This window comes from Rhinolophus hipposideros, assembly GCF_964194185.1.
Source record: "Rhinolophus hipposideros genome assembly, chromosome: 14".
Lineage (NCBI taxonomy): Eukaryota > Metazoa > Chordata > Mammalia > Chiroptera > Rhinolophidae > Rhinolophus > Rhinolophus hipposideros.
Genome location: NC_138060.1, coordinates 11891407 through 11914945, shown reverse-complemented (window position 1 = coordinate 11914945; position 23539 = coordinate 11891407). Strand labels below are relative to the sequence as shown.

Below are 23539 nucleotides of genomic sequence, written 5' to 3'. Positions count from 1 at the left end.
TGACCATTTAAAGCAACGGTGGGTTTTTAAACTTAAGTAGCAATAAAATATATGACAATACACAAAAGGTGAGGCAGGCAAACAGCGGTACATAATTCTATAATGCTCACATTTTTAGAAAGTATTAAAAGTATTAATTTAAGGTAAATTGTGACAAGCTTAGGATGTTTTTTGTAATCACTGAAAGGATAGTGTAAGAAATTAAAACCAAAAAGGTAATAGAGAAGAACAATGAAATAACAGGACTCAATGTATATGAAGTTCAAAACTAGGACTCTGCAGGTGGGTATTGAGTGGATGGGGGCGCATGCAAACCTGCGGTGCTGCTGGAAGATGTCTGTATCTCAGTATGAGTAATAGTTACACAGCTGTTTACGGAGGTAAAAATGGATTAGACTTTACAGTTAAGATTTATACATTTTATTGTATTAAGGTTTTCCTCAGTAAATCAGAGAACAGTAACAATTTTTAAAAATTTTAAACTATTCGCTTAAGACAAGATTCAACAAACTGGCCCTCTGCATCTTTTTTAATGACTCACCATCTAAGAAGGGGTTTACATCCTTAAGTGATTGGAAAAAAAAATCTAAAGAGGAATAAAATTTCATGACATGAAACTTATGTGTGATTCAGATTTATGTATATAAGTACATCTTTGGGGTGAACAAAAACAACAAAAAGTTCATATTGTTTACAGTGTAATTTCTTTTGTTTCTCAGCTAATACCACTCGAATATTCCAAGGGACCAGAATTGTTAAAACAGGAGTGGTAAGTAGAGAATGGTAATTGCTTTGTCACGGATGTTATTAATTTGCATGCAGTTAAAATTGTCCCCACGAGGTGGCAGTATGATGTTGTTAAACTACTTAATGTGAAGAGGTTAAAATACAGAAAAAAATTACATTCACTCTTTATAATTCAATACACTATGAAAACAAGCATAGTGTTACACAGTGTAATTTTTGTCAAGGTAAAAATTCTCCAGATTTTTTATTATTATTTGTAAGATCATAGGATGTAGGAATGCAAAAGGACTGCTGCAAGCCCTTCGTTGCACATAATGCTAAAATTCAGAGGTTGTCATTTGCCTAGAGTTACGTGGATTTGCAAATTTCTGGTACCTCAATAAATACCTATAAATATAAATGCATTTCTAGTGCAACTAAATATAAAGTTAATCACGTCATTGGTAATAACAATAATAACCTAAAATTTACTAAGCATTTCCTGGGTTTCAAGCACAGATTATTTTATTATTTTATTTACCCCTCACTACATCCCACAAGATTGGTGTTACTATTGTCCCCATTTTATGGTTAAAGAAACTGATGCTCATTAATATAATAGGCCCAGCATTACGCAGAGGACAAGTGAGGCATCTTCAACTCAAGCTTTGACTTCATTGACTCAAGTGCCTTATCTTATGTGGCTTCTGATATTTCATTAACCAGCCCCAGAAATCAACATTCACTCACTTGATCGTCCTTAAACTATAAAGTTTTCAAACTAAAACTTGGTGATCTAAGGCATTCTGGCTATATTGTTTTCAACTATATTACGGATGGATTGGAATCTGGATTCTGTATACCAGGTTTCTGTATAGTTTAGTTTGCAGGTTTCTGCAAACTAAAACTCATAACTCAGACCAACACTTCTTGTTTTCCTAGGTACCGTATGTGAGTACAGACCCACAATTGAGCCCCAATTTAGTTTGGTGGGAAGAATGAGCTGAGGTTTGGACTCAGGCAGCCTTGCCTCTGCCCCTTAATATCTCTGTGCCTCAGTTTCCTCAACTGTAGAACTGGGTGATGATTATGTGTGCCTCCAAGGTAGCATGGGAAGTCCCGGCACATAGTTGGCAGTTGTTAAGTGGAACTCTGATTTTGGCGTGTACATGGGCAAAGATTTTGCCATGAATAAAGCCAGAGACTGCAAGGTGCAGCACCTGTCCTGTGCACGACATGGAGATACAGGGCTGTGAACGAGTCCCCAAGGCCTGCATTGTAGGGTGTGGTTCCTGCTCCTGACCCTGCCACTGCCGACCTGGGCGATGGCAGAACCAGATCATGGAGCCTTTCTGGACCTAAGAGCTGTGTGTTCTCCACAAGCTCTAGTAATGGCTAATAAAGCAAGGCCTCCTGCCTCGCCCAGTGTCACGCAAGAACAGTAGACCTCTGATGTTGCCAGTTCATTGCTCGTTTGATGTTTTCCTTTCAGCCAACTTGAATGCTACTTTTGCCACCCAGCCTTCTCCTGAGCAATGTCAGTGAAATGTTGGGTTTGATACGCTAGTTAAAAGTAATTGTAATACCGTTAAGACCAGAGATGGTCATCCACGGATCACCTAACGTCAGCTTTGACACCATGCTTTGGGAAACCCCATGAGTAAAGTAAAAAACCAGTAAAACCCTTTGAGGGTCATCACTGTGGCCTCATTCCCAGTCCTAATGACTGACACATCTCCGCTTTCTCTTTCTTTGTTCCTTCTCCCAACCTCTTGCGTGACCCTTTCAAGCCCACAGCGTCTCCTGCCTCTTCGGCTGACATGGCCCCCATCAGCTCGGGGTCTTCGACCTGGACGTCCTCTGGCATCCCCTTCTCATTTGTTTCCATGGCGACTGGGATGGGCCCGTCTTCCAGCGGCAGCCAGGCAACAGTGGCCTCGGTGGTCACCAGCACACTCCTGGCTGGCCTGGGGTTCAGCGGCGGCGGCATCTCCTCCTTCCCCAGCACCGTGTGGCCCACGCGTCTCCCCACAGCAGCTTCGGCCAGCAAGCAGGCCGTGAGGCCAGTCCAGGCCACCACAGAGGCTGTGGCTGCTCCAGGCCCAGATGGCGATTCGGCACCAACCAAGGACAATGAGGGTACCGAGGAAGGGGAAAAGGATGAGAAAAGTGAGAGTGAGGATGGGGAGCGGGAGCATGAGGAGGAGGGGGAGAAGGACTCCGAGAAGAAGGAGAAGAGTGGGGTGACCCACGCCGCCCAAGAGCGGAATCAGACCGAGCCCTCCCCCATGCCCTCGTCTCCCAATAGAACTGCCCAGGATGGGGGGCAGCAGACTATACCTGGGTCTGAGCAAGACAGCACTGCCGTCCCCACCGACCAGCCCGCTGACACAAGGGACACCGACCATGGCCTGGACTCCAATTCTGTCACCTCCACCCAAGTGCCCCCCACAGTCACAGAGGAACATTATGAAGGGAGTGATCCCAAGAGCCCTGCAGTGCCATCTAAAAAGTCTATGTCCCAAGGGGACCGGCTTTCTGAGGATAGCAGATTTATCACTGTTAATCCAGGTAAGTGGCCTGTGCTCTTTTGAGGCTCTATGCTGCTGTGATCAGTCTTACCCTTTAGAAAATAATTGGGGGAGGGTGTGAAGATCCAGAAAATGCTTAATATTCTTAGACTTGTGTGTGTCCCTGGCTTAAAGGGGGTGTGTGTGTGTGTGCGTGTGCGTGTGCGTGTGCGTGTGTGTGTGTATATATTTCATTCTAATAAGAATAACCTACTTTTTTATTGTTGCTGAAATAAGTCTTGCCTTGATATTTGGTTGTTGGTAAAATCTACTTTCCTCAGAATAGCTCCAAGGACTTCAACCACGCAGTGAAGTAAATGAATAAAGAAGACAGTGATCTTAAGCAATTTGTTCATTAAGACGTAATTCTTTAGTCACTTGTTCAACACCTGTACTTACAGACTGTCTGTTTGGTGGCAGACACTGGGCCGGGTGCTGAGCCAGGTGAGAACGGTCCCCACCTCTGGAAGCTCACGAGAAGGAGGAGAAGACAGGTGACAGCAGCTAGTTAGAGCGCACGACAGGAAGTTAGGAAGCAGGAAGGTTCGAAAGCAAGCAAGCGAGTTAGCTGGCAAGACAGAAACCAGCTAACTAAAGTTGGAGGTTGTGAAATGGTAATGGGAAATAAACAGGGTGCTGTCAAAGAGAACAGTGAGAAAGGCAGGGACATCCCTATCTAAGGCCACACTGGAGAGTGACATTTATCCTGAAACTTAAAGGATGTCAGGCTCCAATGTGTGCAGGGTGGCGGGGGGGAGGGGATGGACTGTTCCCCACACTGTCCCATCCCAAGAAACGAGGCTCTCTATCCCAGAGCCCCATGTGCTGTATGAATTACCCAGTGTGTAGGTAGTGAGACTGGGGCATGGCTGGTCTGGCCTCCTCCGTGAGGATGTGTCCCCGTCACCCTGACTGGTGGCAGCTCTGTTGCTCCATTATACGCTCAGATGTTAATGAACCATCCTGATAGTTTCTGCAAGGAAGCCTTGAGCATCAGGGGTTGTTATTGTTGTGAGGGATTTTCTTAATAAGAAATTCTTCCTTTTGCCAGACTACAAGATGTTTAGCAACAATTTTTACATCTAAGCTGTTGTGGAGTTATAAAAGTGCAAAAAAAAAAAAAAGCAACTGGTAAATATTTATTTGCTTTTGCACTTGTAAACATTAAAATTCATCTAAAGCTGAGATCTCGTATGTTAAGATACAACTTAGAATAAATTTTCATGTTTTGAATTATGTTCCTCCTTGACGCCGGTATGGACTCGTGTTTTGAAGTGTGGTCTTCCTCGGGCTGTTGCTCAGTCATCGTGAGTTTAGGGAAAGGTGCAGAGGAGTCTTCTGCAGAATCGAGGGAAGGCAGTATCAGGCCACTGGTGAAGCTGTCGGAAGGCATTCTGACATGAACACTGACATTTCCTCTAGGAATGGCTGTGAAAAAGTCCAATTTCTTACATTTGAAGATGTTAAAGATTTATTGAGTACCCGCTGCTGTGTACCAGGCACTGAAATAGGCATTGGGATTAGAACATAGATCAAGACAGGCCTCTGTTTCCCTGGGGTTTAGGTTCTAGTGGGCGAGCTTGAGAACATTCCAATAAACAAATGGGGTGGTGACTCCCAGAGTTGGGGAGAATGACATTTGAGCAGAGACCCACGTGGTGAGAAGCGGCTAGCCATGCACAGACCTGTAGAAGAGCGTTCCAGGCTGCAAGAACAGCAAGTCCAGAGTCTGTAACGTGGGATCAACGTGGAGCAGGCAAGGAGCCATCAAAATACTGTGTGTGTGGACCACAGGGTCAGCAGGAGCAGGGATGGGCAGCACTCAGATCGGCAAGGGGCTCATCAGCTGAAGATTTGATTCTGACTGCAGCAGAGAACTTCCTCCTCGGGTGGACCGTTTTGAAAGATCACTCAGGGCCCTATGTGGGGATTATAAGAGTGCACACTTTATATTGGGAGGTGATGGTGATGTAGGCTTGGACCTGGAATTGAGTGGTTCTGCCTCTGGACTGAAGGCTCTGGCGAAGGGGTGTTCTCAGGCGGCTCCTCTCAAACAATGCCTTGCCCATATTCCAGAGAGAGATGACTGTTACGAGCTTAGGTGGGGAGTGTTGTTCACACCTTGAGAAACTGGTGAGGAGTGGGGACCTGGGCCATGTTCCAGGTATGTGGAAATACGTCATTGCCATTTGAGTCAAATTGCAGATCCCAGGGAAAGGGGAGAAGACACAGTTGGTAAGCCTTGGGGAGTCCCAGCGCCAGGTGTGCGGCGGGTGGATGTCCAGCTTCAACTGTCAGGCCTCTGAGTGTCTGCGACCTCGGCAGAGTCGCTTTTGGAGTCAGGCCAGGCCGTAGGCTCTGCCCCTTATCCTCTCAGAGTCCTCAGGCCCGTGTTGGCTCAGCGCCCTCCTCTGTAAAGTGGGGATGGTGATAGCCTTAGTGCAGAAGGAGGTGTAGATAAATTGAGTCAGGCTTGCTGTCGGTGACGGGGAAGGGTGAGCAGTCTGAAGGCCACAAAGGCACGACGGCAACGATGAGGAAGCCCCTCGCAGGCCTGTTTTTCATTCCCCCCCCCCCCCCGGACATGAAGGAACATGACAAGACTGGTCCCCAATGAGCATTAAAAATGACGTCCAGGAGCTTTCCTCCGACACTGGTAAACCAGAGCATCTCCTCGCCACCTTCATTTCAGTGGGAAGGTTCACTTCTTCCCAAGGCAAAAAGGGATCTGTAGACTTTCGGCAATTCTCATTTGAGAGTGGGGGTGCTGACTGGTTAAGGCCAGATTAGCAAACTTTTTCTTCGAAGAACCAAAGAGTAATATGTTCAGCTTGTGGGCCATAGGTCTTTGTCGCAACTAGTCAACTCTGTCATGTGGCACAAAACAACCAAAGACAATACATAAATAAGCGGATGTGACTGAGTTCCAATAAAACTGTGTTTACAAAAACAGTCAGTAGGCCTGATCTGATCTGTGAGCCCTCATTTGCCAAGCCCTAGTTGAGGCAGAAATATGTCTGTGCCTCTCGGACAGTAAAGGATGTGACTAACTTGAGAGTAAAACCCTCAACCCCACATCAGCCCACGACCCCCAGGGTGTCTCACCTCACTTCCATGTGTCCTGTTCTTTCCCCTGTCTGCCTCCTTCAGCTTTGTATTTATTTTTTTAATGAAATTGCCATCGCTTTCATCTTAGTCATGGCTTATTTTAAAGACTTTGCATGTACATTTGTTAAAGTCTGTCCCACATTTATTTCTTCACGTTAAGTAAAAACAACTATTTCAATCAATATTTAGTGTCTTTGAAAAAAGCGTTAATGTTTAAAGTACAAACTCTTTTTACCAGCATCTCCAAAAGGCTTGTTTAAATTCACTTGACGTTTGGTAACATCTTTTCAAGTCCGAGGAGTAGTAGCTTTAGTGTTTTAATTCACCAGGAAGGAAAAGAGAGGGCGTCCTTCTGTAGAACAAATGGCAAACTTAGACACCTACAGAAATCAAACAGGTAATACCAATGAGAGAAGTGGACCAGGTGTTAGACATTAGGGAGAGGTGAGGACAACAGCAAACTAGAGAGCACACGTCCTTTGTAAGGATGGCCCCCTCACTCTGTTCCCACCGATGGCAGCCAGTGAGAATGCCTAGTGAGCCAGAAACCCAGGCCTTTGGGCAGAATCTCCCAATCTGTGAGTTCAAATTTTAAAAACAATTTCTTTCTTCATTTTTTCAGGTTTTCTTTTTTTCTTCTTCTTCACATGTGCTACTGTGTTTCCCTGAAAATAAGACCTAGCCGGACAATCAGCTCTAATGCATCATGATATAATATAATATAATAATATAATATAATTAATATAATATAGTAAATGATTTGTAATATAATACCGGATCTTATATTAATGTTTGCCCCAAAAGACGCATTAGAGCTGATTGTGTGGCTAGGTCTTATTTTCGGGGAAACAGTACCAGGGAGGAACACTGGTGCTTGGTCTGTACTGTAGAGTTGGTTGCTGTAGTTGGAACTGCCCTAGAAGCTGATCAGAAGGATTGGAAGCCTGTGTGCCGTCACTCCGTCTCTCACCAAGGCCTTTGCTAGCATGTGTTTCATATGAAGCCCTCAGTGGCATGTGTGCTGCATGGAAAGCCCATATGATCCTTCCTTCGGGAGCCATCGCCTGAATGTAGTAAAGCCACCCCCCAGAAGCCAATTGATGCAAGAAAATGTTCTTGCATCAGTTGGGGTCAGTGTAGCATGCCCTGGCCTCAGGGTGGGTGTAGTCTACAAACTCATCACTTAGTGCTAGGGTTTTCCTTTTCAGTTTCCTTAAATCAGGGAAACTCCTTTTTCAGACTGTATCTTTACCAGTGTATACACAATGGTTCACTGAAAGCTTGCCAGCTGCCTCCCCCAGGTCACCCTTGAGCCAGTTGCTAAAGGGAGCCAGTGGTCAGCAAGCCAGTCTCCAGGCCAAATCTGGCCCATGGTCTGATTTTGTCCTGCCCAGGCGCGAAGAATGAACAGACCTGGTCAGAGACCTGTGGCTGCTGTTCTGCTTTGAGCCACAGTGAAAGGTGCTAACCTCCAACCACCCCCTCCTTTGGGAAAACCCTGAGGTACCTCTCTGTACTCCAGTTCTAAGGAACCCAGCTTGAAAACCTTTGATTGTAGAAACAATAACATCACCAGTTAACATTTGTTCTGTGCTGGGGTTGCCTGTGCTCAAAGCCCAACTGCTATGTCAGTTGTCCTGCAGCACCTCCATGAGGCCTGTGCTGCTGTCAGGCCCGTGAGGAAACAGAGGCTCAGGAGGTTCGGGAAGTGCCCTGGGCATCACAGCACATGGCCAGACCGGGCTCAAACACTGGCCCTGACTCCTCGGTTCAGGGGAATCCACCCCACACGGGGCCGCCTTCCTCCGTGCTTTGTAGCTTGCTTGTTCCCCAAGTGGGCAACAAGATGACTTTAGATGAAATATTAATTATTAAGTATCTAAATTTGTGCTTTAAAAAATACACCAACTTTCTATTTGTGGCAGAGGTTTTCAACCAGATGTAATGTTTGTCCTCCTTCCCCCTAAGGACATTTGATAATCTCTGGTAACATGTTTGATTGTCATGGCTACGCAGGAGGGCTGCTACTGGCAGGTAGTGAGTGGGTAGAAAGTAAGGATGCTGGTAACATTCTACAATGCAAGGGACAGTCCCCACGACAAAAAGGTACCTGGTCCGAAATGTCGATGGTGCCGTGGCTGAGAGAACTCTTTATAGTATTAACTTAAAGTTTCCTTCTCAAAGAAGTTGATGTGAAGGGTAAAAATAGTCGTTCAGGACAAAGCTAAGTAGTAATACAGGGTCATGAAGGTAGGACAGAAACCATGACTGTGATACTCGGCTGGGGGTGATGGAGATGGGGGAGATGCAGCATCCTTTATTTAAAATAAATTACAGCAGCCGGCACTTGTATGACGATTACCTGGAGCCGTTTTCAGCTAGGGCTAGTTTTGTTGGTCAGCTTCCTTTGTCGGGAGTTTTCTCCATAATTCTGCTTGCCCCTGGTCTTCTTGGCTGTCACGCCCTGGGAACATCAGAAGGAACTGACTTGGAGTGGCTTGAAGGGGTTATTCATTGCCAGTGTGGTTTATTTTCCTCCAGAAAGTGGGTCCTTGGAAGTTTCTGTCCCCTACTGAGTGATCTTTTGAACTAGAACAGGTTATATGTCTCTTGGTGTGGGACACCAGACCCATGGGGAACAAAGAGGTTTTCAGAGAGGGTGGAGTGAGGAATTCAGTTTGTAATGGGCGGTGTACCTGACATGTGGTAGGTACCTATACAGCTTCTGTTCTGACTGATGTCAGAGCCACGTGATGCTGCTGGTTTGGCAGGTCAGGACCACGTGTTGGTGAGAAATTGGAATCCTTGTGCTTTATGGGTGGAAATGGAAAATGGTGCGGCTGCTCTGGAAAATAGTATGATGGTTCCTCAAAAATAAAAATTAGAACAACCACATGGTCCAGCAATTCCACTGATAGGTAGATAATTGATAGATAAATATATAGATATAGATAGATAGATAGATAGATAGATAGATAGATAGATAGATAGATAGATAGATAGAGTCAACAGAAGAATTGAAAGCAGGGTCTTGAAGAGATATTTATACACTCATGTTCATGGCAGCATTATTTACCGTAGTCAAGGGTTAGAAACAACCCAAATGTCCACTGACAGATGAATGGATACACAAAATGTGGCAGATACATACGATGGAATATTATTTAGTCTTTAAAAAGGACATTCTGACACATGCTACAACATGGATGAATCTTGAGAATATTATGCTAAGTGAGATAAGCCAGTCACAAAAAGACAAATATATATGATTCTACTCATACGAGGTGCCTATGTAATGTAGTCAAAGTCGCAGAGACAGAAAGTAGAATGGTGGTCGCCAGGGGCTGGCGGAGGGGGAAGCAGGATGTTGTGTAATGGGTACAGAGTTTCAGTTTTGCAGATGAAAACAGATTCTGGAGATGGGTTGCACAACAGTGTGAATATACTTAACACTATACTCTTAGAAATGGTTAAGATGGTAAAGTTTATGTTTTTTACTACATTTTTTTCTTTTTTAAAGCAGCAACCTTAATTCACAGATGCGGGTGGTTTTCAATGAATGGTATTACTCAGAACAAATGAAAATGCCAGTGATCAAACCAGGCTGTAGATTCAGGAGTGTGCAGATTGTCCTTCTTTTGATCTTTCCTGAGAAGTGAAAGAATCCTGCTTTCCCGTATTCCAGGTAGTGGTCCCTCTGCTCCAAGCTCGTTTTCATCTTGACAGCATCAGGGTTCTTGTCCTGGAGCAGAAGTTGCACCCTTACTGTGGGGTAGGAAGCGTTTCAGATGGGTCCATCTGATGCATTACTGCCTGTAGCATTTATAGTACATTGTACTCCGTTTTTATTTGCTTCTACTGGGATGAGAGCCAAGCCAGTAAAAGGCAAACAGCATTAATTCAGTGATGACATATGCCACTGAAAACTGTTTTACTTTTCTTTAAAAAAAAAAAATTTTTTTTAAGCAGAATGGAGGCACTTTACTCAGATTCTGCTGGATGCTGAAATAAAACCTGGGAGGAGGAAAGCTCGGGAGGGAGGGCGGGGGTCATTGAACCTTACCTCCCTCCGGCAAATGCTCACATTTGGAAGACTTTTCTGAAGCAGGCTCTTTGAGTCCCGGCTGGCCTGGTGTCTTCTGACCCCCTAGCAGCCCTTCATCTGCACATCACATCCACGGTCAGGGCGGGGGTGTAAGTTCTTACCCCTTCGCATTTCATCCTCTTACACACAGACCAGCAAGGTGCAGCTCTGGAAAGACTATGAATAAAGTCCAAATTTACTGAGGTATATGGCCCACATCATATCAATGGAGCTACAGCATGGTGGTTAAAAAGTGATTGAAAAATTAAATCTCTGAAAATAAATATTGAATTGGGAATGCTGCCTTGTATAGAAACAGCCTCTTCTCTTGAGCCAGATTAATGATTTCACAATCCGGGTCAGGAGTTTATTAAACAATGATTTTTGCTTTTGATTATGAGGTGTTTTTGAAAGACCTAAGTTTGTGGTGTTCTGCTGATTCCTTGGGTCGGAGAGCCGTCCCACAGAGTGAAATTAGACTGGTTAGAGTGAGCTGGCAACAGGAGTCAGGGGTGAAGACAGCAGGTCTGGTGGGTGACGTTAGGGAGCAGTGAGGACTGTGGCAAACTAGTGAGACCCACACCCTCTCTGAAGAGAGCATACTGTGTGGTTCCAGCTGATGTTTGTCATGTGGGAATTCATGCTTGTGTTGCCAACCTCGAACATTTCCAGTAGAAAATTCCACTGCTGATTTTTATGTAGACTCGATGGCTTATTAAATGTTAGCAGCCAACTCACAACTTAATAATAATTACAGGGGAGGGCTACCAAGCCAGACACATCTCTAGGCTGCCAGTTTGTACAGCCCATGGCAGGCAGCAATCGAACAGCTAGTCCTGCGGGGAGAACCAAACCATCTGGATAAATCAGAGATGGGGACGAGGAGAAGGTGCATTAACCTAGAGGTCCTGCACTTATCCTGGTGTCAGGATTTGGCATCATGGAGGAAAGCAAACCGTCCAGTCACGGGGTAGCCAAGTACTGCTGGACCTTCCAGGAGGTGGCCGGGTTACAAGTGAAGCTCTGAATACAAGTAAGCTGCTCCTGACAGTTGGGAGCGTCTGATTTTATCCCACTGTCAGCACTGTTGCTTGGTTCCATTGAAAGACAGAGAAGAGAGAACATTCTCAGGGCACCTCCACTGAGCCAGGCACTATGCTTAATGCCTGTCCGGTCAGGGTGGCTTCACGGGCATGGAACCTGTGCAGTCGGTCACACAGAGCCTTGTGCTTGTTTTCATGCTCTGCTGTCATCATCTTGGAAGTCTTTGATAATTTTTGCACAAGAGGACCCATGATTTTGCATCTGGCCCTGTAAATTATGTAGCCATAGTTTACACAATCTGCTTCATGTGGATTATCTCATTTAAACCTTGTGAGTCCCCTGAGAGGTGAACTTATCATCTATATCCCTTTAATAGAGGTGACACCAGAGGCTCAGAGACATGCAGTCACTTACCCAAAGTCACACAGCTAGCAAGACCTGGGCCAGAATGTGTAATCAGGTCTGCCTGACACTGAAGTACAGGATTTGGTTGCACTGGAAATGGCATAGTATGTTCCAGTCTCTGCAGATCTCAGCATGGGAAAGGTGGTCAGGGGATTGAAGGCACGGGAGGAAAAGTGTGTACCCAGCCCAGGTGCCATGTTACGTGTTCCCAGTAGCTTCTAGTAGGTCACTCTCCTATGGCACTTTCCCCTTGGAGGGCCTGCTGGGCCACAGATTGAGTCAGGCAGCAGGGCAGGCATATCCTCTGAAGGCCGGCAAGCAGCGTGGTGTGATCTGTCTCAGGGCCAAGCTTGAGGTTCTGGCTGTTGGCCGGCAGGCTCCTTACCGGCAGCCCGGTACTCAGGCCCAGCAGGTTCTGAGGTCCTGTGTGATGGCTCCGTCTGCATTGGTGCTGTGCTGAGTGTTGATGGAGTGGATGGTGACAGTGATAATGAGCGACACTGTGAGTGATGATGGTGACGGTGCGAATCCTGATGGGTAACATTAACCAGGTGCTTACGGGCCGACAGCATTCTCAGTGTTTCATATGTTCCTGCCCGTTTGAGCCTCCCGTCCTCACCATGTAGTGAGCAGTATTATTATTATCTCCACTTCCAGATGAGGAAACTGAGGCACAGAGAGGTTAAGTAACTTGCCTGGCGTTGCATAGCTTCTCAGGGACAGAACTTTCTTACTGGTCTTCCATGTACAGATGAAAATGAGCCCTACCTTGGGAGACCTTACAGTAATAAAGGAGCAGTGACGATTGTGATGTGTGTGGAAAGAGAAGAGCAGGATGGCAACGACGAGGACAATGACAGTGTTTACTGAGCATTTCCTCGGGGCCGGGCACACTTCGAAGCATTCTACTCTCATTGAATTTTCCCTTATGCCTACAAAGCAGGTTCTTTATCCCGCTTTGTAGATGATGAACTCCAGGCCCAAACTGATTTAAGCTATTGGTTAATAGTCACATAAAGTAGAAGTCAGGATTTGAACCTGTGCCCTCCAGAGACACCACAGGCTGAGGGCTTGGGGAGGCCTCCCCGAGAAGGTAACCCCTGAACCGGATGGAGGGCTCAGTAGGAGTTTCTGGTGGCAGGATGGGAAAGGCATTCCTGCAGTGGGATCAGCAGGGACAATGGCAGAGAGGTAGGACTGGCCAGCTTGTCGCTGGGTGGGTGGGTGTGGTGGGAACACAGTGGTGGGGAGTGGCAGGGGATGATGGGGAGGGACTCCTGAAGGGCTTGGCTGTCCCTCGGGGCCGGGAGGAATTCCTCAGGAGAGTGACAGGAGCAGGTTTCACAGGGTTATGTGGAGATGGAATGTCATGTAGGCTCCTGGAACCATGAACACAAAACAATACTGCCAACTTGAAAATGAAATCAACTTTATTATGCCCCACATGGAAATCCAGTAACGCTTGTGGTTTTGCGTGGCCGTCATGTAAAAGACCCAGACACATCCAGCTGCCTGCTGTGAGTGAAGGTCATGATGAAGCTGCTGTCAGAATAATTTCCTTAGTTCTCTCTCTCATACTGCAACTTGTTGCAGACTTGTGATCTCCTCCACGGAAACTGCCATTGGGGGCCCGTCCAGAGTGGGATTTCACATGATGGTCAACCCCTCCCCCAAAAAATAATTTTCACGTAAGCACGAGGAAGTGTTGGAAAGAGAAATGACTCAGTTGTGAAACCTGAGTGTGAACCTAGCCCTGGCCCCAGACTAGCTGTGACTTATCGGGACCCTAATACTCAGCAGACCTTCATTCTCTCCTCTGACAATGAGGAGTCCGTATTAATGGTTCACAGTCTTAACTGCTGGACGTCTCTGAGAATCTGATGAAAATGTGAACCCTCACCCTGTGAGGGACAGATATAACAGCCAACACGTGGCATCTCAGCAACAATACAATGTCGCGTGCCAGTCACCCTCTGTCATGCCGGGTATCGTGCGGGGTCTCTGGTCCCGCTCCCCACATAAGAACACAGGACATGGTGAGGCCAAAAAGGAACACCCACGGAGCCACAGACAGGGGAGTCAGACCACTACACTCTCCATGGCGGCTGTTCGAGACACAAAAGCAAACATCCGCCAGTACCCCAACGTGGAGTCTTTCTGCACCCAATCTCGCTGGCTGAGACACAGGAAGTAGGATCAACACGATCCGCAGTCCACAAGCCGTTTGCTAACCGCACTTGCCAGCCACAATCTGCCGGCCGCTTCTCTGCCAACCAACCCCCTCGCTCAGCCACGGCAGTTCTATCAGGGGCCAATGACTGATCGGTAACAGCTGATGGCCAACAAGTCACGGCTGATGGCCATCTACTACCCCAGCCAGCACCTTTCCACGTGAGGCCGAGAGCCTGGAGACTGCTCTCTGGGACTCTGCCCCCACAGGGACCATTTTGGCTTAGAGTCCTTTTCAGTGGTTTAGGATGAATGGGACATGGATTTGCAGTTGGCCTCCCCGCCTGCCTTCCACCTAGCAGCCCTTTCCTGTAAGGAGGCAGGGCAAGAATTAGGATGCTGGGAGTCCCTCCAGGACACAAGGGCTTACCAGGGTGGATGCTGAGTTCAACCCTCCTGCCATATTCTCCATCAGCAGGGCGTCCACACCTTTGACATTCACCTCCACCCGCGCTAGCCAGATAACTGCCTAGGTGGGCTGCCTCCTGCAAAGTTATTCTCACTTGTACCTGGTTCTTGGCCGGTCCCGAGCTTTGCTCTTCCAGCTTTATATCAAGGAAGAGAATGCATGTCTCATCCTTGTCTGCCTTCGCTTACAAAGCCCTGGCTGAGGTGGCCTCTGACTCTCCAGCTTGGTCCCGCTTCCCATCATTCTCATACTTTCACCGCTGTAGTGCCCTGTGTCAGATCCACGTTTCTTCCGCTGCACTTGGCCTGGCTCACTCGCCGTCATCCTCCAGGTGTCCCCCTGATGTCAGGGAGCCCCTCCAGGACCCCTGGGCTAAGACAGCTATCTCCCCATTCCCTTTGTGTTTCCCCTGGTGTCACATCTGCCTCTCCCCCTTTAAATGCTTCCTACCCCACCGGCGTGGAATCATTCCTGTGTAATGTTCCGATGCCCCCCAGCCCCTAGCACCCCGCCTGGCACACACCAGGAGCTCTGTAGATACAGGCAGACCTCGTTTTGTGTGATTCGCTTTATTACGCTTCACAGATGTTGTGCTTTTTTAAAAATTGAAGGCAAGACCCTCCAACAGCAAAAAGATTATGACTCACGTTATTCTGCTCTTTGCTTTGTGGCAGTGGTCTGGACCCAAACCCGCACTGTCTCGAGGTATCTAACAAAAAATGGTGGAGCTAGGGATCGAGAGAAATGGGCTGTCATCATTAGGAAGGCACTTTATAAGCCATGAAGTGCTCTTTTGTGGTTTTCGATCAGGGTGTTCCTCACTTGCCTGCCTCTGTCTTCTTACCTGTGAGCTGGGCATAAGTCTGGCCTGTTTCACATGGCCTGGCGTGAGACAGAGGAGGTGATCAAGATAAGCTACATTCGAGGAAACCCAGTGAAAGGCACTGCAACACTCAGGAGCCTTGCCTCTTTAAAAATCTGCTCCCAAGGCCAGTTACCTCTTTCCTGCTCAGCCTACCTTCAGAAACCCAGCCTGATTTGCCCTGCTTTTAGTCCATCCTGCAGAGGGACACGTGGTGCTGGCTGAACATTGGCCTCGTTTTTGCAGAGAAGGAGGAGTCCTTGCTGAGTACAAGTCAGCCTGCTGCCCACTTTGGATTTTTCTAGGGGATTCTCCCTGCCATCACCATTAACCTTTGCTTTCTCGCCACCTGCCTCCCACGATTGCTCGGTGCCCCTGTGTTCTTTCCAGCCCCACACCACATCTGAGCTTTGTTTGGGCCTCCTGGAGATTTCCAGGCACCTACCTCACGCTACAAGAGAGAACAGGTTCTCCTCAGAGTCTCCTGGGGACTTGTGAAGAGATCGGGGCCTGAGAGAGGCAGAGAAGGGAGCTTCTCGGGTAAGAGGCCTTGGTGAGGCAGAGAGAACCTCGAGCTGTTTCACAAGCTTGCCCTGTTAACCCCTAGCCTGGCTGCTATTTCTAGGCAGATGTCTGCTGGGAGCAGAGTGAGGCATGGCTTCCTACCTTCAGTTGTCTTAGAGCTTTTAGGAGGATGTTGGGGGAGGGTAATGGAATCAAAGGAAAAGCTGTAGACCCAAATTTGAGGAGAAACAGGATCTCTAGGGATCCGGGGATTGGGACCTGATGGGCAGAGCCATTTGGGTGCTGGCTGGCTGAGCCGTTGTCCTAACTTGACTCCCACATTTACCTTTGGCTGGGAGACTGCGGAACTCCACTTTTGGACGATTGTCCCACCATGACTATCAGTTAGGGAGAGGTGGTTTCCCAAAGTAGAATTGGGGTGCAGTTACTCGGGGAAGGGGTGATGGCTGCTAAGCTGGCCAAGAAAATACATAACGATTATCTTCACAGCCGGTTATCTTAGCAAAACCTGTCAGCCATTCCCCCTGCCCCGGCACGAGTGAACCTGAGGGGCTCTCTGCCCCTTCCCAGAGGCGAGTGTGGTGCTGCCCGCAGACTGGGCACATTTCTGCAGCGTGTCCCCGGGCCGCCCTGGGTCATCATGCTCTTGCAGTAAGGCGGCATGTCTGTCTTCCACACAGCGCTCTAAAAACATCTTGAACTCGGGGCGAATGCAGCCAGCAGAAAAGGCCCCTTTTGGGTTGGGACTCAGTAGGAAACAGGAAAACACAGCAGGTTGTCCCTGCTGTCATCGGGAAGCCAGGGCGGGAGCCCAGGTCTCTGAAAGCACCCAAACTGGAACAGAAGCCCGCGCCACACACTGGCTCCCCGTCTCCGCCAGGCTCTGTCCTCTAACGGGCATGGTTTCTCTTTGCAGCAGAAAAGAACACCTCTGGGATGATAAGCCGCCCTTCTCCGGGGAGGATGGAGTGGATCATCCCTCTGATTGTGGTATCAGCCTTGACCTTCGTGTGCCTCATCCTTCTCATTGCTGTGCTAGTTTACTGGAGGTGAGTAAGCCGGGTGGGTGGCACTTACGGGGAGGAGGTGGGGGCAGATTCTGCGGGAAGCACGCTGCCCTGGGAGGGGGCTGGCCTGTGGGGAGGGGAAGCATGCTACCCTGGGAGGGGGCTGGCCTGTGGGGTTTCCCTTCATTCTAAAAAGTAAGGCAGTTGAGTGTTTCCAGCGTCACCACCTGGGAGAAATACTTGTATCTGATGAAGAGCTCCTGGGATTTAGTACCAAAGCTTGTGCTTGGGACTCAGGAAGCTCCAGCTTCAAACCCCAGCCCTGCTGCTTGCTGGATTCAAATCCCATTTCCACTTTGAGCTTTAGTGTTTTCACCTGCAAAATGACTTAATAAGTTTCATAGCATTTCCAGTTTCTTGGAGACCATGCCTTACTTTGTTGTATAAGAACTCCTCTTTACTTTCATTTTTTTCCATAGCCTTTTGCTTGAAATTTGATGATAGGAACACATTTAGCATATTTGGCATTTAACCCATGTAAGATATAATTGGCAGATTATAAGCCATCCTTCTGTTATCACTGTCCTTGAACTGGTTCTCACTGTTTCCCATGGGAAGCCGGCTTGCAGCTTCTGCTTGAAAATTCTGTTTCCTCAGTTACACACTCAGCCAGGGGAGCTGAGTGAGGCAGGCTGGTCCACTGGTTGGCCTGGCTTTCACCTTTCAGACGGATGTAGGAGGCTTCTGCCTGTTATCTAACAAGCTTCATCAGTGATGAACGGGGGTTATATTTGCACCCCTCCCGCCTTTCCAATCATTCAATCGATTTTGAGCCCTAGTGTATGCCAGACACTCTTCTAGGCACAGGTGATGTAAAAGGGAGCAAACTAGACAAAAATCCCTGCTCTCCTGGAGCTTACATTTTAGTGACAGAGATAGGCAATACACAAAGCTAGTAAGTAAACTATGTGATACCTAAGATGGTGTTAAGTACGTAACGGAGAAATCTAAATCTGGAAAGGGGGGCTCATCCTGGGGCCTAGGGGTGAGTGTTCAGAGTTGTTAGGGAAGGCCTACCTGGCAAGTAATGTTTGAGCAGAGACCTAAAGGAAGAGGGAGTCAAATGGGGTCCATCTGAGGCAAGTTGCAAGCAGTGGGAACAGCACATGCAGAGGCCTTGAGGCAGGAGCATGGGTGGCATGTCCTTGGAATAGCAAGGGGGGAATGTGGCTGGAGCACATGAGAGTGGGGGAGAGTGGTAGGAGGGGGTGTCAGGAAGAAACAGGGTGGAGTGGAGTCGGGTCGTGTACGGCCTTGTGGGCCATTGTAAACACGTTGCCTTTTACTCTAAGATAAGGAGGGTTTCGTACACAACAGTGTTGTGATCTGACTTCAGGATTACTTGGATGCTGGGTTGCAGAGACTGAAGAGGAGCAAGGGCAGACGTGGAGGGACCAGCAGCTGGAGGGCTACTAGTCCACAGTAGGGCTTAGATGAGGGTAGCCGTGAAGTGATGGGAATTGACTGGAGGTCAACAGAATCTGCTGACAGACTGGTCATGACTTTGGGTCTACTCTCAATTGGATGGAACAAGGGAATAAAGAAGGGGTCATCTCAGGCTTCCCCTGGACATCACAGCACTGTTAGTGCAACTGACCAGCCAGATTGTGAATTACACGGTGTTTTGGGGTGAACCTAGGAACACTAGATTCATCTCCATGTCATCCGTTCCCCAGAACAAAGTGGTTTATAAACAAGTACTTGTCTGGAGCCCATTGGTAAATCGGAGGCTGCCTAATAGGGGTTTACCTGAGCACGTGGAAGTAGCGAAAGGTCTGCTCCTGTGTCACGTGGCTCTGCTCAGGGCTGAGTAGTTTAGTGTCAGAATCCCTGCACAGGAGCAGAGAGGGCCACAGCTGGGTGACCCTAGCTTAGCTGTCTCGGTGTGAAAAGTTTCTATTCCAAGCAGTTCTAGCAAAAACCTCAGGATTGTTTCTGATGGACCCCTCTTGGGCCTCTGCCCACCCCAGAACAAGCCAAGCAGACATGGAGACCAGGCTGGCCAAAACGTGTGTGTTGAGTACAGGCTGCTTGTAGGAAAGAGTGTGAAATGTAGTAAAAGGAGCTTTAAGATCCTTCCATTGACGTATTATTTCCTCTTAGAAAGTGGCAATTGTTTATACTTTTGAAAACTCTGACTCTGAATAGAAAACCTACATTGAATAATACATTAATATTTCATGTTTAAAATATACTTATTATGTTCATACACACACACACACACACGTGTGTGTGTTTGTGTGTGTATTCAAAGCTTGGTTTAAAGTAACCAGAGCTTTAAACATCCACTAGACTTGGCCTGTGAGCTTTTACCAAACTCCTAAAGCTGGTACACAAAAATGAGTGTGAGGGAGAAGATTCTTCCAGAGCAAGGAAAGCAAAACTGAATTAGCACTAGGACGGATGGGTGGGTAAGCAGAACAGCCTGGAAGGGACAAGGACCTTTTTTCTTTCCAACTGTTTTTCTTATGAATGCGAAAGAAGCATTGGGGAGCTCGCACAGAAAAAGGGTACATGCAGAAGAGACGGGTGTTTCCCATGGCAATGCAGTGTGGAAGCGAGGACAGAGAGCAGCTCTCTGCTTTTTGAGGCACAGGGAGAGCGGGTGAGTGACAAGTAGACTTGACATAAGTAGAGCACTGAGGCAGATCAAAACCTTCTGGATCGTTTCCTCAGTTGTCAGGCCAGGCACCCAGGGGTCGAAAGCAGCTCACTGTGGTGGCAGCTTCTGCAACCCAGGACTGACCCTTTGCAGCTATTGTTCCGGTTTCTGAGTCTGTTCACTTAGAGCTGTTGACACAGCAATTTCGTGCGTTCATGAAATAGTAGAAAATGAAACCAGATGTCTCTATGAATTCTGTTTGTCCCCTTGTCTCTCACTGCACGATAAGGGTGAGTGCTTGCTCGTGTTCACCAGGTTCTTTTTTAGTACCAGGCACTGTGCCAAGCATTTGGATGGCAGCGTCTCATGTGATGCTTAGAACACATCGTTATGTTGGGACTATTACAACTTCCATTCTACAAGAAAGGGACCAAAAGCTCATGGAGGTCAAGTGACTTGCCCAGGGTCCTGCAGGAAGTGGTACACCCTGGTCCTAAACACATGACATCTTCACTCTGGAACACCTGAGCTTACTAACCATTAGGATGTAGGCCTCACACCTACATACTGTGAAGGCTCCGCATGATTGAGGTTCAGCTGAGTCTGATGGAGTGGGGATTAGTGGATTAATGGGCTGAGTAGCCAATGCTGCACAGTTAGATTCACCATCGTTTCTTTGACCAGAGAAGGGAAAGAACATTTGTTGAAGGCCGACTGTGGGCTAAGTAGTGTATTCTCATCCAACTGTTTTTGTTGCCATTAACAAAAATCTATTTCAAACTGCCTTACACCTAAGAAGGAGAAAAGGGGTTGGCTCGTGGAATTGGAAAGATGAGGCTCAGGCACAGCTAAATTCAGACGATGGAGCAAGAAGAGCAGGACTCGGCTCGTTTTGTGTGTCTCTGTTTTCTTCTTCTCAGTGTCTTGGATCTGTTCTCTGTAGGGTCTTTTCTCTCAGGCAGCCCCTCTGACGGTTCCCACATGGTGCCGTCGGGCCCTTGTTGGATTTGTATACCCCTATCCCATTGGAAAGGGAATTTGTCTTCTCTAACAGTTCTAGTTAATTCCAGGATGGTGTCTCTTAGAACTGACTCAAGTCATTTGTCCATCCCCAGAGCCTTCTGGTGGCCAGAGGGATGGAAGACTCTTGTCAGGCCTTGGTCTTATATTTAACTGCAGAGCCCAGAAGTGAAGTCATTTCCATCAAAGCCACACTTGCTAAAGCTGGAAAAGGAGTGTTTTCCAAAAGGACCATCAAGGCCTAGAAAGGGGAACCAGGTAGACACAAGTGGCCACAGTCGCCTTTAAAAGAAGTTGTGAAATTGGAATCAGGAGAGAAGGGATTTGCACTAAGAAAAGATTCAAACTTGGGTAGCGGGGGAAATACCCATGTGAATAGTGGGAAAGACACAAGGGGGCGCATTTGAGCTCAGTGTGGCCAGCCTCAGCTTCTCAGGGCTCTGGTGCGATGCGTGCATGTGCTGAGGACTCGAAACATCAGGGCCCTTTCAACCCCATCCCAACTGCACAACCAGAGAGGGCATATAGCAGTTTAAAGTGTTATTAAAGAAATTGCAAAGCCATTTTTACTGTAGCATGGGCTTCGGAGCCCCTTGCAGCTTCCTACTATTCATGCAGTACTTACGGAATACCTGCCACCACAGTGCTGGGCCCAGTGACTCAAGGATGAGGTCCTGCCCCTCAAGGCCCTTGCCGTTCATTGGCAGAGGCAGACAAGTAAATAGAGCATGGAGAGTGTTTGGAAAGGAGTAAGTCCAAGTTGCTATGACAGCATGTCGGAGGGACTTCAGCCAGGTCTGGGAAGGGGAATGGGGTCAGGGAAAGCTCCCTGGAGGGTCTGATACCCAAACTGGGTCTTGAGGCACGAGCAGCTATAAGCCAGTGAAGAGTGTGGGGGAGCTTGGGGTTGGGGAAAGGGAACCTGGCCTCTTGTAAGCAGGTACATGTGGTCCAGTGTCCTAGGAGCTAAGTGTGGGGACAGCAAAAAACAAGTCATTAAGGCCATAGGTGCCACCTGAAGGGATATGTGCCGTATCCTTAGGGTGACGAAAAGGCACTAAGGAGCTGAAACTGCGGGAAGGCCAGATGAGAAAGAGGCACGACTATGGAGTGAGAAGTAGGAGCCTGGGCCCAGTCAGAGCCTGGAGTTGGAGCGAAGCCCCACCACTCATTCTGACTCACGCCTGTGTCGCCTTAGAGCATGGATTGTTAACAGGATTGCAGTCGTCCCCAAAGGGGTAAAAAAGGGTTCTTAGGGGGTGAAAAAACTTACTAATACTGTGTATAAAGCACAGGTACATATACAGTACATACACACATAATACAGTATATTACTGATACTAAAATTTCATTGGGAGGTGGCAATTAGGGGGGAAAAAAAGGTCTAAAGTCCCCTTAAGAGGTGCCACCGGGAAAAAAAAGCCAGACTGAAAACACTGCCTTAGCAAGACTCGCCCACCACCTTCAGTTTCCTCGCCTGCAAACAGTTACGAAATGTACCCTTTGGTTCCCATGACCAGTGCAGGTGCTTCTTTCCGTGCTTAGCTGTGTAGCTATGCAGTGGTCGGTGTTGTGCTGCCCCTGACTTTAGAGAAAAATATAAACATAATTCTGGGTCCTGGCATGCCTAAAAAGAAGTGGTGGTCCTTTAATAAAGAAAAATCAGATTTACAGATAGTGAATGTTGTCCCGTAAATGTAGTCACACTGGAGAGCTGTACACAATTTCTAATCACATATCTGTCGCTTCACACATTGCTTGGAAATAACTTTTGGAATTTCTTTCTAGAGTCTTTGAATGGTGTCCGTTGTGCGCAGTATATATCCTAGAAATAGCTAAATAAAAGGTATTTGTTTCGAGCTTAGTGTAGAGGTAGGTGAACCAACTGAGCAGAACCCCTTTGGGCCAAAGAGGAAAGTTGATGAAATGGGTTTGGGTGATGCTCCCAATGGGGTCAAAGGCAGTTTCAGAGGAGCAAACCCCAAGACATCAGGTTAAAGGTATGACCCATAACACCCCCACCCCCAAACAACTTTGACACCCAGTGGTCGGCCTCATTTGGTCAGCGTTGGATATGTCAGAGTAAGCGTCATTACTGGTTCAGCAGACACACCCCAACACCCCAGGGGCCTCACAGCTCAAAGGTTTTCTCCCATGTGACGTCTGTTGGGGTTGGGCAGCTCTCCTTCAGTGTGGTTCCTCTTTCTGAAACACATGTCTCCCATGTTGCCGCAGCAGGGGTGGGAAAAGCGAGGAGACACTCAGCTCTCAATGGCATGGCCCAGACGTGTCATCTTTCAATCCCATTTGCTGGGAGTCACACAGCCCAGAGGACACAGATAAGATATGGAAGCACATGGGAATTCAGTGAACACTGCCACAAGTATCGGGAGTATTTAGGCCCATGCGTGTCATTGGGTTAAGAGTATGTTCCCCAAAAGGGACCATTTTGGAGGACAATCATTAGTCTCATTACTTCCCATTTGGCCCAAACTAAAAAACATAGGGTAGAGAGCTCGGATATTTTTTTGTCAACTGAAAGATAACGCAGAGGCCCATTAGGGACCATTTGAGCAGTATTTTTACAGGCAGCAACATGGATTTGTGGGAGAAGTTTATTTTAAAATATTCTTAGCTGAGTTGTTGTTATAGGTAGGATGGTGTAATTCTCTCTTGAGTGCTCTGCCTTAGAGATGTAGGAACCCAAATCCATGATATGCACAGTCGCAATGAAGCTAGGAAGAAATATACGCCAAGGGTTTGGGGACAAGGGTCAGGTCAGGGTTGGGGGCAGCTGCCGAGGACAAAATCAATGTAAATCCACTTAACAGTTACAGCTTGCTTCCTTTCGTAAACGATGCCCTGTGTATACCTTTTAAATATTGCAA

General features: G+C 47.5%; 1 protein-coding gene across 4 annotated transcripts in view; it reads left to right on the top strand.

The window, feature by feature from the left end:
* The window catches only part of PTPRG (protein tyrosine phosphatase receptor type G), a 705739-nt gene that overhangs the window by 609142 nt on the left and 73058 nt on the right, over positions 1 to 23539 (top strand). For 2 of the 4 annotated variants that reach the window (XM_081072430.1, XM_081072428.1), the window contains exons 11-13: positions 720 to 769; positions 2517 to 3297; positions 16879 to 17011. In XM_081072430.1, coding sequence (XP_080928556.1) covers positions 720 to 769; positions 2517 to 3297; positions 16879 to 17011 — 964 coding nt within the window. The remainder of the gene's footprint in view (positions 1 to 719; positions 770 to 2516; positions 3298 to 16878; positions 17012 to 23539) is intronic. The other 2 variants (XM_081072431.1, XM_081072429.1) reach the window with 1 other exon arrangement.